The sequence below is a fragment of the Coregonus clupeaformis genome, chromosome 36, assembly GCF_020615455.1.
Source record: "Coregonus clupeaformis isolate EN_2021a chromosome 36, ASM2061545v1, whole genome shotgun sequence".
Taxonomy (NCBI): domain Eukaryota; kingdom Metazoa; phylum Chordata; class Actinopteri; order Salmoniformes; family Salmonidae; genus Coregonus; species Coregonus clupeaformis.
This window is the reverse complement of record NC_059227.1, coordinates 6,320,617-6,337,129: the sequence shown is the minus strand read 5'-3', so window position 1 is coordinate 6,337,129 and position 16,513 is coordinate 6,320,617. Positions and strand designations below refer to the sequence as shown.

At 46.0% G+C, this 16,513-nt stretch overlaps 1 protein-coding gene across 3 annotated transcripts in view; it reads left to right on the top strand.

The window, feature by feature from the left end:
* Window positions 1–16,513, top strand: part of LOC121552358 (ryanodine receptor 3-like) — a 279,469-nt gene that overhangs the window by 64,000 nt on the left and 198,956 nt on the right. For all 3 annotated transcript variants that reach the window (XM_045211236.1, XM_045211237.1, XM_045211238.1), the window contains 9 exons: window positions 654–837; window positions 1,306–1,441; window positions 9,481–9,576; window positions 11,583–11,701; window positions 13,263–13,396; window positions 14,099–14,180; window positions 14,443–14,602; window positions 15,511–15,703; window positions 16,158–16,374. In XM_045211236.1, the coding sequence (XP_045067171.1) occupies window positions 654–837; window positions 1,306–1,441; window positions 9,481–9,576; window positions 11,583–11,701; window positions 13,263–13,396; window positions 14,099–14,180; window positions 14,443–14,602; window positions 15,511–15,703; window positions 16,158–16,374 (1,321 nt within the window). The remainder of the gene's footprint in view (window positions 1–653; window positions 838–1,305; window positions 1,442–9,480; window positions 9,577–11,582; window positions 11,702–13,262; window positions 13,397–14,098; window positions 14,181–14,442; window positions 14,603–15,510; window positions 15,704–16,157; window positions 16,375–16,513) is intronic.

Sequence of the window (16,513 nt, the reverse complement as noted above, 5' to 3'; positions counted from 1 at the left end):
CGATGTAATTTGAGACAATTGTGGAAAAGTTATATTAATGTAGCCTATTATCAGTGCAGTAAATTAGTAAATGTACATCAATCTCTTTTTCCCTCTCTCTACCTCCTCTCCCTCTCCCCGCCCCTCTCTCTACATCCTCTCCCTCTCCCTGCCCCTCTCTCTACCTCCTCTCCCTCTCCCTGCCCCTCTCGCTACCTCCTCTCCCTCTCCCCGCCCCTCTCTCTACTTCCTCTCCCTCTCCCTGCCCCTCTCTCCACCTCCTCTCCCTCTCCCTGCCCCTCTCTCTATGTCCTCTCCCTCTTCCTGTCCCTCTCTCTACGTCCTCTCCCTGCCCCTCTCTCTACCTCCTCTCCCTGCCCCTCTCTCCACCTCCTCTCTTTCTCAATGCCACTCTCTCCACCTCCCCTCCCTCTCCCTGCCCCTCTCTCCACCTCCTCTCCCTGTCACTGCCTCTCTCTCTACCTCCTCTCTTTCTCACTGCCTCTCTCTCTACCTCCTCTCCCACTCCCTGCCCCTCTTTCACGCTCCCCCAATCTCTCCCTCTGCTTGCCCCTCTCTCCCCTCTCTCCCCCTCCCCCCACCTCTCTCCCCATACCCTATTTCTCGCCTCCCTCCCTCCCTCCCTCCCTCGCCACCCTCCCCCTCTCCCCTAGGGGTCTGGACAGTATAGGGGGGGATAAGAACGTGGGGGTGTCCCTGCCTAACTTTGACGAGGTGTTGCAGACGCTAGATGATCTGATTGAGTACTTCAAACAGCCCGACTCAGAGCTGGAACATGAGGAGAAACAGACTCTGCTGAGATCTCTCATCAAACGTCAGGACCTCTTCAAAGAGGAGGTGAGCTCCCAGGGCTCCGAGATCTCAGGTTTAATGAGGGTTAAAGGATTGTGTTTGACTGTTTCGTAGGCTTAGTACCAGTCCTCTGCTGACTTGCCAAATTCAAACTTTTTTCAGTGTACAGATCTGAAGTGTCATTTTGCAGGAACCTGAAACATTAGCATGCAGTGTGCAGAATCCTTTTTCTTCTTCTATCATGTTATATTCTCCAACAGGAAACAGACTTCCACTACATATGCAAATGCATCTCTTTTCATGTAGGAAGTTCTAGGAACATGCACCGCTGTGATGGACTCATACAATGACTTATTATAGCACCCTATAAACTATGTAGTGCACTACTTCTGAACAGGGCCCATAGAGCTTTGGTCAAATGTAGTGCACTAGATAGTGAATAGGGTACCATTTGGGATGCTGCCTTTGTATGACCAGTCTGGTGTGTCGTGTGTGTGTGTGTGTGTGTTTCAGGGCATGCTGACCCTGCTGGTGATGTGCATTGACCGACTCAACCTGTACAACAGTGCTGCCCACTTTGGAGAGCATGCTGGGGAAGAGGCTGGGGCGGCATGGAAGAACATCCTCAACCTACTCTACCAACTACTGGGTAAGAGAGATTAAATTTAGGGTAAACACACACACACACACACACACACACACACACACACACAGGAAAACACACACACAGGAACATACTTAGATACATGGACACACGCACCCACCCACACACATACACACACACACCTCCCTGAGAGAGAGAGAGAGAGAGAGAGAGAGAGAGAGAGAGAGAGAGAGAGAGAGAGAGAGAGAGAGAGAGAGAAGAGAGAGAGAGAGAGAGAAGAGAGAGAGAGAGAGAGAGGGAGAGAGAGAGAGAGAGAGAGAGAGAGAAGAGAATAAAATAAAATAAAATAAAATAAAAGAGAGAGAGTTTGAGTTTTACAAAGCCTTTATTTTATACTCAAGTGTTAACACAAATAATGATCCCTCCAGACCATTCTCCAATCTGTAAAGCACAACTTTTTTCCCAATTTACCTTTGCAGAGGATATTCCCCTAAAACGATCAACCATTAGACTCAAACTATCCACCTCCGCTTGATTTTTCACTAAAATAACTACATCATCAGCAGGAGGAATATCCTCTGAAAGGTACACCCCTTCAATGCGACTTCTAATGCTATTTAGTAGTGGCTCTATAGCGATGGCATATAACATTCCCGACAAAGAACATCCCTGCCTAATACCCCTACACACTTTAAAAGGAGCACTCAAGCCACCGTTAACTTTCAATACACTTTCAATGTCACCATATATCACCCTTATCATAGCAATAAAACCAGAGCTGAAACCAAACGCCTCAAAAGTGTGCCATAAGTATTGATGTTCAACTTGGTCAAATGCCTTTTCCTGATCAATTGAAATTAGACCAGCATCCAACCCAATAGCCCTAGAGACATCAAAAAAATCCAGAATCAGAGAAATTGTATCCCCTATCTGCCTGCCGGGAACACAGTAGGACTGGTCCGTATGATTTTCCCCATCACCTCCCTCAGCCTGTTGGACAAAACCTTTGACAGGATCTTATAATCAGTGCACAATAAAGCCACCGGCCTCCAGTTCCTCACCTCCCTAGGGTCACCTTTTTTGGGCAGTAGGGTGAGGACAGCCCTTCTGCAGCTTATCAGTAGTAACCCTCCGGTCAAACTATCATTAACAATATCACACAGTTCATGTGTTACAATGAGGCGTTTAAAAAAAGTCCTTGAGGCTATATGAGGTTCTTTGTGATTTCTATCTAAATCACTGACTGTGCAGTTAAAATCCCCAGCAATAAATAAATAATCTTCAGTATTACATTTCTCAATTTAATACTCCTTTTGCCACATAACTTCATTTTCCATATTACTATGCGTTTCTTGTAGAAAACATATGTCACTTCCCTTTCCCTTCATTAACTCATACACTATGGCTCTTTTTTTAACGTCTCTCGCTCCATTTACATTTAAAGAAGAAATCTTAAAACTGCTCATGGATGAAAAAGAAATACAGAGGAAGAACCAGAAACCACATCTCTTCACAGAGTTAAGGCTGCGACTGAACTTTTTCATTTACTTTAGAATTAACATCACTTATCACTCTCGTGACCACTTTCTTGAGTCTAGCAATTTCAGGGCTTGTCAAACCTCCCCCTGTTATTTTTGACATCAGAAACTTTGCTGATTCAATACACAGTTAACTTTCAGGAAAAAAAATATGTTATATTATAATCCTGCATATATTTCTTCCCTTTTGTCAACTTCAGAAATTGACATACCTTCTCAATCCCATACCTCCCTTCCACCCCATTTATCTCGCTATTTTGTTGTGACGCGTCAGATGACTCATTCTAGCTATCCTCCCCAGAAGAAAACTCCACCATCTCTACAACCTGTTTATCCTCAACTGATTTATCAATCTCTACCTTCCCCTTAGAATTAGAACCTTCACCACCCCTTAAATGATTCCTCTTACTCCTAGGTAGTCTCTCTCTCTCTCTCTCTCTCTCTCTCTCTCTCTCTCTCTCTCTCTCTCTCTCTCTCTCTCTCTCTCTCTCTCTCTCTCTCTCTCTCTCTCTCTCTCCAGCCTCTCTTTCTCTCTCTCCCTCCGCTCTGATCCGTGGCAACAGGAACAACTGCACCCAGTTCTCCTCCTCTATCCCTCCGCACACCTCTCGTATCTCCCATCCTGATGATTGGCTAAAAGAAATTGATAATAAGATGATATTTGGAGCTGTAATGTTAGATTTCAGTGCAGCCTTTGATGAAACTCACTTGTTATGGCTTTACATCACCTGCCATCACATGGTTGGACAGTTATTTATCCAATGGAACTCAGTGTTCTTCAATGGAAGCTTCTCTAACATCAGATATGTACAGTGCGGTGTCCCTCAGGGCAGTTGCCTTGGACCGTTACTCTTCTCTATTTTTCCAAATGATTTGCCACTGGTCTTACAAGAAGCTTAAATGACTATGTCTGCTGATGATTGCACACTGTACACATCAGCACCTACAGCTCACTGAGACTCTTAGCAAGGAGTTACAGTCAGTGTCAGAATGGGTAATTAACAATAAACTGGTATTAAATACATCTAAAAACCAAAAGCATTGTATTTGGTTCAAAGCATTCTCTTAGACCTAAACCTCAACTGGAGTTGTGCATAAAGGGTGTGACCATTGAACAAGTTGAAGAAGTTGAACTCGTAGGAGTAACATTGGATGGTCAGTTATCATGGTCAAGTCATATTGACAAAGTTGTTGTGAAGATGTACTCCTGAGTGGCGCAGTGGTCTAAGGCACTGCATCGCAGTGCTAACTGTGCCACTAGAGATCCTGGCTCGAATCCAGGCTCTGTCGCAGCCGGCCGCGACCGGGAGACTCATGGGCGGCGCACAATTGGCCCAGCGTCGTCCAGGGTAGGGGAGGGAATGGCCGGCAGGAATGTAGCTCAGTTGATAGAGCATGGCGTTTGCAACGCCAGCGTTGTGGGTTCGTTTCCCACGGGGGGCCAGTATAAAAAAAAAAATGTATTCACTAACTGTAAGTCGCTCTGGATAAGAGCGTCTGCTAAATGACTAAAATGTAAGATGGGGAGGGGTATGTCTGTTATAAAAAGATGTTCTGCGTTTTTGACACAGAAATCAGCTGTACTAGTTGTTCAGGCTCTGATCTGGGCCCATCTTGATTACTGTCTGGTAATATGGTCAGGTGCAGCAAAGAAAGACCTAGCAAAGCTGCAGCTGGCTCAGAAACAGAGCAGCACGCCTTGCCCTTAGCTGCACACACAGAACTAACATCAACAACATGCATGACAGTCTTTCCTGGTTGAGGGTTGAGGAGAAATTGACTACTTCTCTTCTAGTCTTTTTAAGAAAAAATGTGTGTGTTCAAAATACCTAACCACTTGTATAATATATTTGCATACACTTCAAACAGACATACATACCCCACCAGACACGCCACTATGGGTTTCGTCACGGTACCAAACCAAAAACATTTAATTTGACGCTCAGTTATGTATAGAGCCATGTCATTGTGGAATGCTCTGCCACCAGAAGTTACTCAGGCAAAAAGCAAGTTTAGCTTTAAAAAACAGATTTAAAAAAACCTATTTTATCACAGCACCTCTCCTCTTATATAATAATATGAAAATGTATATACAGTCGTGGTACAAAGTTTTGAGAATTACACAAGTATTGGTCTTCACAAAGTTTGCTGCTTCAGTGTTTTTAGATATTTTTGTCAAATGTTACTATGGTATACTGAAGTATAATTACAAGCATTCCATAAGTGTCAAAGGCTTTTATTGACAATTACATTACGTTTATTCAAAGAGTCAATGTTTGCAGTGTTGACCCTTCTTTTTCAAGACCTCTGCAATCCGCCCTGGCATGCTGTCAATTAACTTCTGGTCCACATCCTGACTGATGGCATCCCATTCTTGCATAATCAATGCTTGGAGTTTGTCAGAATTTGTGGGTTTTTGTTTGTCCACCCGCCTCTTGAGGATTGACCACAAGTTCTCAATGGGATTAAGGTCTGGGGAGTTTCCTGGCCATGGACCCAAAATGTCGATGTTTTGTTCCTCGAGCCAATTAGTTATCACTTTTGCCTTATGACAAGGTGCTCCATCATGCTGGAAAAGGCATTGGTCGTCACCAAACTGTTCTTGGATGGTTGGGAGAAGTTGTTCTCTGAGGATGTGTTGGTACCATTCTTTATTCATGGCTGTGTTCTTAGGCAAAATTGTGAGTGAGCCCACTCCCTTGGCTGAGAAGCAACCCCACACATGAATGGTCTCAGGATGCTTTACTGTTGGCATGACACAGGACTGATGGTAGCGCTCACCTTGTCTTCTCCGGACAAGGTGTTTTCCGGATGCCCCAAACAATTGGAAAGGGAATTCATCAGAGAAAATGACTTTACCCCAGTCCTCAGCAGTCCAATCCCTGTACCTTTTGCAGAATATCAGTCTGTCCCTGATGTTTTTCCTGGAGAGAAGTGGCATCCTCGCTGCCCTTCTTGACACCAGGCCATCCTCCAAAAGTCTTCGCCTCACTGTGGGTGGAGATGCACTCACACCTGCCTGCTGCCATTCCTGAGCAAACTCTGCACTGTTGGTGCCCCGATCCTGCAGCTGAATCAACTTTAGGAGACGGTCCTGGCACTTGCTGGCCTTTCTTGGGTGCCCTGAAGCCTTCTTCACAACAATTGAACCTCTCTCCTTGAAGTTCTTGATGATCCGATAAATGGTTGATTTAGGTGCAATCTTACTAGCAGCAATATCCTTGCCTGTGAAGGTCTTTTTTAATGAAAAGCAATGATGATGGCACGTGTTTCCTTGCAGGTAACCATGGTTAACTGAGGAAGAACAATGATTTCAAGCACCACCCTCCTTTTCAAGCTTCCAGTCTGTTATTCTAACTCAATCAGCATGACAGAGTGATCTCCAGCCTTGTCCTCGTCAACACTCTCACCTGTGTTAATGAGAGAATCACTGACATGATGGCAGCTGGTCCTTTTGTGGCAGGGCTGAAATGCAGTGGAAATGTTTTTTTGGGATTAAGTTCATTTTCATGGCAAAGAGGGACTTTGCAATTAATTGGAATTCATCTGATCACTCTTCATAACATTCTGGAGTATATGCAAATATGCAAATTAATATTTGTGTCATTCTCAAAACTTTTGACCACGACTGTACACTGAGTGTACAAAACATTAGGAACATAGAATGACCTCTTGAATCCAGGTGAAAGCTATGATCCCTTATTGATGTCACTTATTAAATCCACTTCAATCAGTGTAGATTAAGGAGAGGAGACAGGTTAAAAAATTATTTTTAAGCCTTGAGACAATTGAGACATGGATTGTGTATGTGTGCCATGCAGAGTTGAAATGGGCAAGACAAAATATTTAAGTGGCTTTGAACGGGGTATGGTAGTAGGTGCCAGGCGCACCAGTTTTTGTCAAGAACTGCAACGCTGCTGGGTATTTCACGCTCAACAGTTTCCTGTGTATCAAGAATGGTCCACCACCCAAAGGACATCCAGCTAACTTGACACAACTGTAGGAAGCATTGTAGTCAACATGGGCCAGCATCCCTGTGGAATGCTTTCGACACATTACATTTACATTTACATTTACATAATTTTGCAGACGCTCTTATCCAGAGCGACTTACAAATTGGTGCATTCAACTTATGATAGCCAGTGGGACAACCACTTTTTTTATGGGGGGTAGAAGGAATACTTTATACTATTCCAGGTATTCCTTAAAGAGGTAGGGTTTCAAGTGTCTCCGGAAGGTGATCAGTGACTACGCTGTCCTGGCGTCGTGGGGGAGCTTGTTCCACCATTGGGGTGCCAGAGCAGCAAATAGCTTTGACTGGGCTGAGCGGGAACTGTGCTTCCGTAGAGGTAGGGGAGCTAGCAGGCCAGAGGTGGATGAACGTAATGACCTTGTTTGGGTGTAGGGTCTGATCAGAGCCTGAAGGTAAGGAGGTGCCGTTCCCCTCACAGCTCCGTAGGCAAGCACCATGGTCTTGTAGTAGATGTGAGCCTCAATTGGAAGCCAGTGGAGTGTGCGGAGGAGTGGGGTGACATGAGAGAACTTGGGAAGGTCGAACACCAGACGGGCTGCGGCGTTCTGGATTAGTTGTAGGGGTTTAATGGCACAGGCAGGGAGCCCAGCCAACAGCGAGTTGCAGTAATCCAGACGGGAGATGACAAGTGCCTGGATTAGGACCTGTGCCGCTTTCTGTGTAAGGTAGGGTCGTACCCTGTGAATGTTGTAGAGCATGAACCTGCAGGATCGGGTCACCGCTTTGATGTTAGCGGAGAACGTCAGGGTGTTGTCCAGGGTCACGCCAAGGTTCTTTGCACTCTGGAAGGAGGACACAATGGAGTTGTCAACCGTGATGGCGAGATCATGGAGCGGGCAGTCCTTCCCCGGGAGGAAGAGCAGCTCCAACTTGCCAAGGTTCAGCTTGAGGTGGTGATCCGTCATCCACACTGATATGTCTGCCAGACATGCAGAGATGCGATTCGCCACCTGGTTATCAGAAGGGGGAAAGGAGAAAATTAATTGTGTGTCGTCTGCGTAGCAATGATAGGAGAGACCATGTGAGGATATGACAGAGCCAAGTGACTTGGTGTATAGAGAGAATAGGAGAGGGCCTAGAACTGAGCCCTGGGGGACACCAGTGGTGAGAGCACGTGGTGTGGAGACAGATTCTCGCCACGCCACCTGGTAGGAGCAACCTGTCAGGTAGGATGCAATCCAAGAGTGAGCCGCGCCGGAGATGCCCAACTCGGAGAGGGTGGACAGGAGGATCGGATGGTTCACAGGATCAAAGGCAGCGTATAGGTCTAGAAGGATAAGAGCAGAGGAGAGAGAGTTAGCTTTAGCAGTGCGGAGAGCCGCCATGACACAGAGAAGAGCAGTCTCAGTTGAATGACCAGTCTTGAAACCTGACTGGTTTGGATCAAGAAGGTCATTCTGAGAGAGATAACAGGAGAGTTGGCTAGAGACGGCACGCTCAAGAGTTTTGGAGAGAAAAGAAAGAAGGGATACTGGTCTGTAGTTGTTGACATCGAAGGGATCGAGTGTAGGTTTTTTGAGGAGGGGTGCAACTCTCGCTCTCTTGAAGACGGAAGGGACATGGCCAGCGGTCAAGGATGAGTTGATGAGCGAGGTGAGATAAGGGAGAAGGTCTCCGGAAATGGTCTGGAGAAGACAGGAGGGGATAGGGTCAAGCGGGCAGGTTGTTGGGCGGCCGGCCGTCACAAGTCGCAAGATTTCATCTGGAGAGAGAGGGGAGAAACTTTGTAGAGTCTACACCTTGTAGAGTCCATGCCCCGACGAATTGAGCCTGTTCTGAGGGCAAAAGGGGGTGCAACTCAATATTAGGAAGGTGTTCCTAATGTTTTGTACACCCAGTGTATGAATAGTGTGTAAATAGTATTTTTGTTGTCTCTTGGTGTCTTTCCTATATATAACTTATTTTATTTAAATGTTACATTTTAAATGTAATATAATATATTCTGTTCTTCTCGTCTGTAACTGTTCTGTATTTATACGTTTTACGTGGACCTCAGGAAGAGCAGCTTCTGGGGATCCTAATAAACTAAACTAAACTCTCTCCAGCCTCTCTGATCAAAGGGAACAGGAATAACTGCACCCAGTTCTCCTCCTTACCCCTCCTCTCTCCTCCTTACCCCTCCTCTCTCCTCCTTACCCCTCCTCCACTCCGCTCCTCCTTACCCCTCCTCCCCTCCTCCTTACCCCTCCTCCACTCCCCTCCTCCTTACCCCTCCTCCTCTCCCCTCCTCCTTACCCCCTCCTCCACTCCCTCCTCTTACCCCCCTCCCTCCTCCTTACCCCTCCTACTCCCCTCCTCCTTACCCCCTACTCCCCTCCTCTACCCCTCCTCCTCCTCCACCCCCTACTCCTCCCCCACTCCTCCTCCTTACCCCTCCTCCACTCCACTCCACTCCACTCCACTCCTCCTTACCCCTTCTCCACTCCCCTCCTCCACTCCCCTCTTCAAAACTACTCCTCATCCCTCTGTGACCTCTCACCCATCTAACTCTTCTTCTCTCTCTCTCTCTTCAGCCTCTCTGATCAAAGGGAACAGGAACAACTGTACCCAGTTCTCCAGGAACCTGGACTGGCTGGTCAGCAAGCTGGAGAGACTGGAGTCCTCATCAGGTACTGGACACAGTGCATAGAAAGTTCATAGAGTTAACATTAACATATTGGGTATGGAATTGTTTGTTTACGTAGTCAAATGTCTTTATAGCAAGCTAATTTGGGTCTGCATGTGTCTAGTGTAAGTTAACCTGAAGCAGGATATGTACAGTTGAAGTCGGAAGTTTACATACACTTAGGTTGGAGTCAATAAAACTTGTTTTTCAACCACTCCACAAATTTCTTGTTAACAAGCTATAGTTCTGGCAAGTCGGTTAGGACATCTACTTTGTGCATGACACAAGTAATTTTTCCAACAATTGTTTACAGACAGATTATTTCACTTATAATTCACTGTATCACAATTCCAGTGGGTCAGAAGTTTACATACACTAAGTTGACTGTGCCTTTAAACAGCTTGGAAAATTCCAGAAAATGATGTCATGGCTTTAGAAGCTTCTGATAGGCTAATTGACATAATTTGAGTCAATTGGAGGCGTACCTGTGGATGTATTTCAAGGCCTACCTTCAAACTCAGTGCCTCTTTGCTTGACATCATGGGAAAATCAAAAGAAATCAGCCAAGACCTCAAAAAAAAATGTGTAGACCTCCACAAGTCTGGTTCATCCTTGGGAGCAATTTCCAAACGCCTGAAGGTACCACATTCATCTGTACAAACAATAATACTCAAGTATAAACACCATGGGACCACGCAGCCATCATGCCGCTCAGGAAGGAGACGCATTCTGTCTCCTAGAGATGAACGTACTTTGGTGCGAAAAGTGTAAATCAATCCCAGAACAACAGCGAAGGACCTTGTGAAGATGCTGGAGGAAACAGGTACAAAAGTATCTATATCCACAGTAAAACGAGTCCTATATCGACATAATCTGAAAGGCCGCTCAGCAAGGAAGAAGCCACTGCTCCAAAACCACCATAACAAAACCAGACTATGGTTTGCAACTGCACATGGTGACAAAGATCGTACTTTTTGGAGAAATGTCCTCTGGTCTGATGAAACAAAAATAGAACTGTTTAGCCATAATGACCATCGTTATGTTTGGAGGAAAAAGGGGGCTGCTTGCAAGCCGAAGAACACCATCCCAACCGTGAAGCACGGGGGTGGCAGCATCATGCTGTGGGGGTGCTTTGCTGCAGGAGGGACTGGTGCACTTCACAAAATAGATGGCATCATGAGGAAGGAAAATTATGTGGATATATTGAAGCAACATCTCAAGACATCAGTCAGGAAGTTAAAGCATGGTCGCAAATAGGTCTTCCAAATGGACAATGACCCCAAGCATACTTCCAAAGTTGTGGCAAAATGGCTTAAGGACAACATAGTCAAGGTATTGGAGTGGCCATCACAAAGCCCTGACCTCAATCCTATAGAATATTTGTGGGCAGAACTGAACAAGCGTGTGCGAGCAAGAAGGCCTACAAACCTGACTCAGTTACATCGGCTCTATCAGGAGGAATGGGCCAAAATTCACCCAACTTATTGTGGGAAGCTTGTGGAAGGCTACCCGAAACGTTTGACCCAAGTTAAACTATTTAAAGGCAATGCTACCAAATACTAATTGAGTGTATGTAAACTTCTGACCCACTGGGAATGTGATGAAAGAAATAAAAGCTGAAATAAATAATTCTCTCTACTATCATTCTGACGTTTCACATTCTTAAAATAAAGTGGTGATCCTAACTGACCTAAGACAGGGAATTTTTACTAGGATTAAATGTCAGGAATGGTGAAAAACTGAATTTAAATGTATTTGGCTAAGGTGTGCGTAAACTTCCGACTTCAACTGTAAGAAGGTATAGTGCTATAATAAAGTAGCTATAACCTATAGTCATAAGGTATACAGTATAATCTAATGTCCCAGTCCCAGTAGTGTGTTATATAATAAACCAAAATGTTCCACTAGTTTTAGCCTGACAGTAATGAGTGTTTTCCCTCAGGTATCCTGGAGGTTTTCCACTAAATCCCGATAGTCTCCTGATTTGAATGTTATTCTATTCTACTCTAGGTATCCTGGAGGTTCTCCACTGCATCCTGATAGAGTCTCCAGAGGCTCTGAACATCATCCAGAGAGGACACATCAAGTCCATCATCTCCCTGCTCTACAAACACGGACGCAACCACAAGGTCAGCAACAACAACACATTACTGATGTTCTAATAAACACATTCTAAACGTTCTAAACACATTCTAAATGTTCTAAACTCAGAGCCAAACATCTTCAGTATGAGCAGTGCTTTGGCCTTTCATTCCTTTACCCAGAGGAGAGAGTGAACATGTATATAAATCTGTGGCTGTCACAGCTGGCAGCATGGCAGCGTGAGTTTAACAATAGCCTCAGGCAGCATATCACATGACATCGTTTTAACATTCCTGCTACGTGTATTACGTGCAGCGTTAACTTGTCACTTAACAATATTTGCCCTGCTGGGTTAATTGGGTTAGCTGGGCATGCAGGGCCACATGCAGGGCCAGTCTGTGTCCTGAATGGCACCTTATTCCCTATGTAGTGCGCTACTTTTGACCAGAATCCATAGGGTGCCATTTGGGATGCAAACCCAGTCTCGGAAACAGCAGGTGTTGATCCATGCCATGACACAGCACAGCCTTGGAATCCTATAGGCTTTTAACAACCAATAAAGACACAGGCCATGCATGCCCCTCTAAGGGTTATTGGCATAGCATTACTTACCCACTCAGCGAGGTAATGAAGTGTCTGTCTGTAGCTTAGCGGCATGTGTTATTGTTACACAGAACAAACCAGAGGATTATCACCTTCTGTATTTATGTGTGACACACTTATAGAACAGAGAGAGAGAGAGAGAGAGAGAGAGAGAGACAGAGAGAGAGAGAGAAGAGAGGGAGAGAGAAATAGAGAAGATAGAGGGGGAAAGAGAGAGAAGAGAAATAGAGAGAAAGAGAAATAGAAAAGAGAGAAAGAGAGAGAGAGAAGAGAGGGAGGGGGAAAGAGAGATAGAGAGAGAAGAGAGAGAGAGAGAGAGAGAGAGAGAGAGAGAGAGAAGGGATGAAGCTTCATCAGATAAATAAAAGAGTGACCCGTTCTTAACACCCTGTCCTGTCTGCCCTCTGGGCACAGTGATGTCATGATGCAGTGTTGAGGCACCAGGTGTGTCCAAAATAGCACCCTATTCCCTATATACTGCACTAGTTTTTACCACAGCCCATAGAACTCTGGTCAAATGAAGTGCACATTGTCAGACAAGGGAGGATGTTAACACAAGTCAGAGGAATGTTCAAACCCTGATAACTTCATTAGCAAAGAGGCGGTTCCAGATGCTTTATCACTGACCTCTAACCTTGCTGTGTCATCTGATGGTCACTGTAGAGAACAGGAGAGGCATAGACAGATGACCCCTAAAAAGTTTCAGTATGTGTTGTCCACCTTTTGTTGTGTTGATGTCATCGAAACAGGCCCGTCATTTTAACGAGTTCCTCTCAGTTCACCTTGACTGCACTCATATTCGTCAGCTGTTCTTACACACACACGATCGGTTACACACACACTTCCACTCAATAACCCAAAACAGGTCATCCTGAAGACTGCCAGTCATCCCTTTGGTCCATTCTTTACATCCCTTTGTTTGTTTGTTTGTCCCTCCCTCCCTCCCTCCCTCCCTCCCTGTCTCCCTGTCTCCCTCCCTCCCTGCCTCCCTCCATCTCTGTCTAGATCCTGGACGTCCTGTGTTCTCTGTGTGTGTGTAACGGGGTGGCTGTGAGAGCCAATCAGAACCTCATCTGTGATCACCTGCTTCCCAAGAGAGACCTGCTGTTGCAGACACGATTGGTCAATGATGTTCAGAGGTAACAGGAAGTAGAAAGTGCCCCATTGTTACGATGTACCGTAGAATTAGAACTAGAATCATTCTAATTCTAAATCTATGGTGTAATCATTGTAATTCTTAGGTGTTTTCATTCTAATTCTATGGTGTTCACTGCAGCGGGGGGGGGAACGAGTGGCGCAGCGGTCTAAGGCACTCCATCGAAGTGCTAGAGGCGTCACTACAGACCCGGGTTTGATCCCGGGCTGTATCACAACCGGCCGTGATCGGGAGTTCCATAGGGCGGTGCACAATTGGCCCAGCGTCGTCCGGGTTAGGGGAGGGTTTGGCCGGGGTAGGCCGTCATTGTAAATAAGAATTTGTTCTTAACTGACTTGCCCAGTTAAATAAAAAAAAAGCATACCCTGGTTAATGAGCACCAGTTGTAAAATAATTGAGTGCTCCGTAACAGTAGGTAATTAGCTTGTTACTGGAGGGGTAATTACATTAGTCATAAATTCACTCTTGATTTACGACTGCACCTGTCTTGCTAACTGAATCAGTGATTTAATATAAACTCAACACAGCTTTTCCGACTGCAATATAATGAAACATGGAATAGAAATATGAATAATGTATAATCTATCTAGCTGTCTCTGTGTCCTGTATTAGGCTTAAGATTTAAACTTTATACATACTTTTATGACTCCAAATGAATGACTCAAATCTTGATATGTTTGTCCAGTATGAGGCCCAACATCTTCCTTGGAGTGGCGGAGGGTTCAGCCCAGTATAAGAAGTGGTACTTTGAGCTGGTGATCGACCAGGTGGATATAACTTTTCTTACTTGCAAATGTGTTTTGATCATTGTGTTTTAGAGAGTATTGCCAAGTACACTATTTAAAATGTATTTTGTCACTTGTACAATGTATCTCTCTCTCTGCCTCTCTCTCTCTCTCTCTCTCTCTCTCTCTCTCTCTCTCTCTCTCTCTCTCTCTCTCTCTCTCTCTCTCTCTCTCTCTCTCTCTCTCTCTCTCTCTCTCTCTCTCTCTCTCTCTCTCTCTCTATATCTCTCTATCTCTCTCCCAGGTGGACCACTATGTGACCAGTGAACCAACTCACCTGCGTGTGGGCTGGGCCTCCACTAAGGGTTACGCCCCTTACCCGGGGGCTGGAGAGGGCTGGGGGGGCAACGGTGTGGGGGATGACCTCTACTCATACAGCTTTGACGGACTCTACCTGTGGTCAGGTACGCCCTCTGAGGTTCTGCATGACTCTACCTGTGGTCAGGTACGCCCTCTGAGGTTCTGCATGACTCTACCTGTGGTCAGGTACGCCCTCTGAGGTTCTGCATGACTCTACCTGTGGTCAGGTACGCCCTCTGAGGTTCTGCATGACTCTACCTGTGGTCAGGTACGCCCTCTGAGGTTCTGCATGACTCTACCTGTCCTGATTTTACCAACAGTTCTTTCTGTGCCTTACACTGTCAGTTTAATGTCAAGTGGCAGCTTATATAACTGTATAAATTCTCTGGCCTCGTGATGTGAAATGCCACTGCTGTTTTGAGAGTTGGTCATCCTTTTGTGGTCAAGAGCAAAGGAAAAGTAACAGTACATTAAAACCCTCAACCAACCTTTCCTCATCGGTCACCCTGCCCCCCGTCTAAATAGGCCCAGACCCCACCCTCCCCCTGTTCCCTCCCATAGAACCCCACTCTGCCCTACATTCTCCTCTTCACTTCCTACCATACTACACATTACACTGCCCCTGCTCCCTGTCTGAAGAGGCCCCAGACTGAGTCTGTCCTCCATGACATCCATCTGGATGGAGGGTACTGTGGTGGAGATGTCTCAATAAAGAGCATCATAAGTCAAAGTCATCCATCTCTCCTCTCCTCTCCTCTCCTCTCATCCCCCTCTCCAGGCCGTATCCCCCAGACAGTAGCCTCCATCAACCAGCACCTGACACTGCCCCGTCTACCCTCTAACTATGACTTTGACATTGTTTAAAACCCATCCCTCCCTCCATCCTTCCTCTCCTCTCCTCTCCTCTCCTCTCCTCTCCTCTCCTCTCCTCTCTCTCTCTCCTCCTCTCCTCTCCTCTCCCTCTCTCTCCTCTCCTCTCCTCTCCTCTCCTCTCCTCTCCTCTCCTTTCCAGGCCGTATCCCCCGGGAGGTGGCCTCCATCAACCAGCACCTGTTGAACAGTGATGACGTAGTGAGCTGTTGTCTGGACCTGAGTGCTCCCTCCATGTCCTTCAGGATCAATGGCCAGCCAGTACAGGGCATGTTTGAAGACTTCAACATCGACGGATTCTTCTTCCCCGTAGTCAGCTTCTCCGCCGGGGTCAAGTAAGGGGCCAGCACACATACACACCCAGGCAGGCAGGCAGGCAGGCACGCACACACACACACACACACACACACACACACACACACACACACACACACACACACACACACACACACACACACACACACACAGACGCATACTTGTAGTCACACACTCACACACACACAGCTTCTCTGCAGGGGTCAAATAAGGGTCCAGCTAGGTTAATTAATTAGTTATTAGATAAGTTAATAAGGAAGTGTAATGAGTTGAGAAGGTTGTGGGGATGGTGATAGTCAGTCGACACAGTTGTAGATGAGGCAAATTGCTGAGCGATCTGAACTGTTTAGTAGAATAGACTCGAGTCTAGACGTTAGAGTTCAGAACATTAGCTTTGGGTATGACATAATATGACACACAGCACATGATTGTGTTTAGGAAATCTCTAACTTCCTGGTTTCCTCTTCTCCTCAGGGTGCGTTTCCTGTTGGGTGGTCGTCATGGTGACTTTAAGTTCCTGCCCCCGGCAGGTTATTCCCCGTGTTACGAGGCGCTGCTCCCCAAGGAGAAGATGAGGGTGGAGGCTGTGAAGGAGTACAAGAGAGACCATGGAGGGGTCAGGGACCTACTGGGGACGACACAGTTCCTCTCCCAGGCCTCCTTCATTCCCACACCTGTAGATACCAGCCAGGTAATATAATATAACACCTGGAGACCTGTAAACAGTCAGTCAGAAAGTCAGTCAGTCAGTGAACCAGTCAGTCTGTCAGTCAGTCAGTGAACAATCGGTTGATCAATCTCTCTCTCTCTCTCTCTCTCTCTCTCTCTCT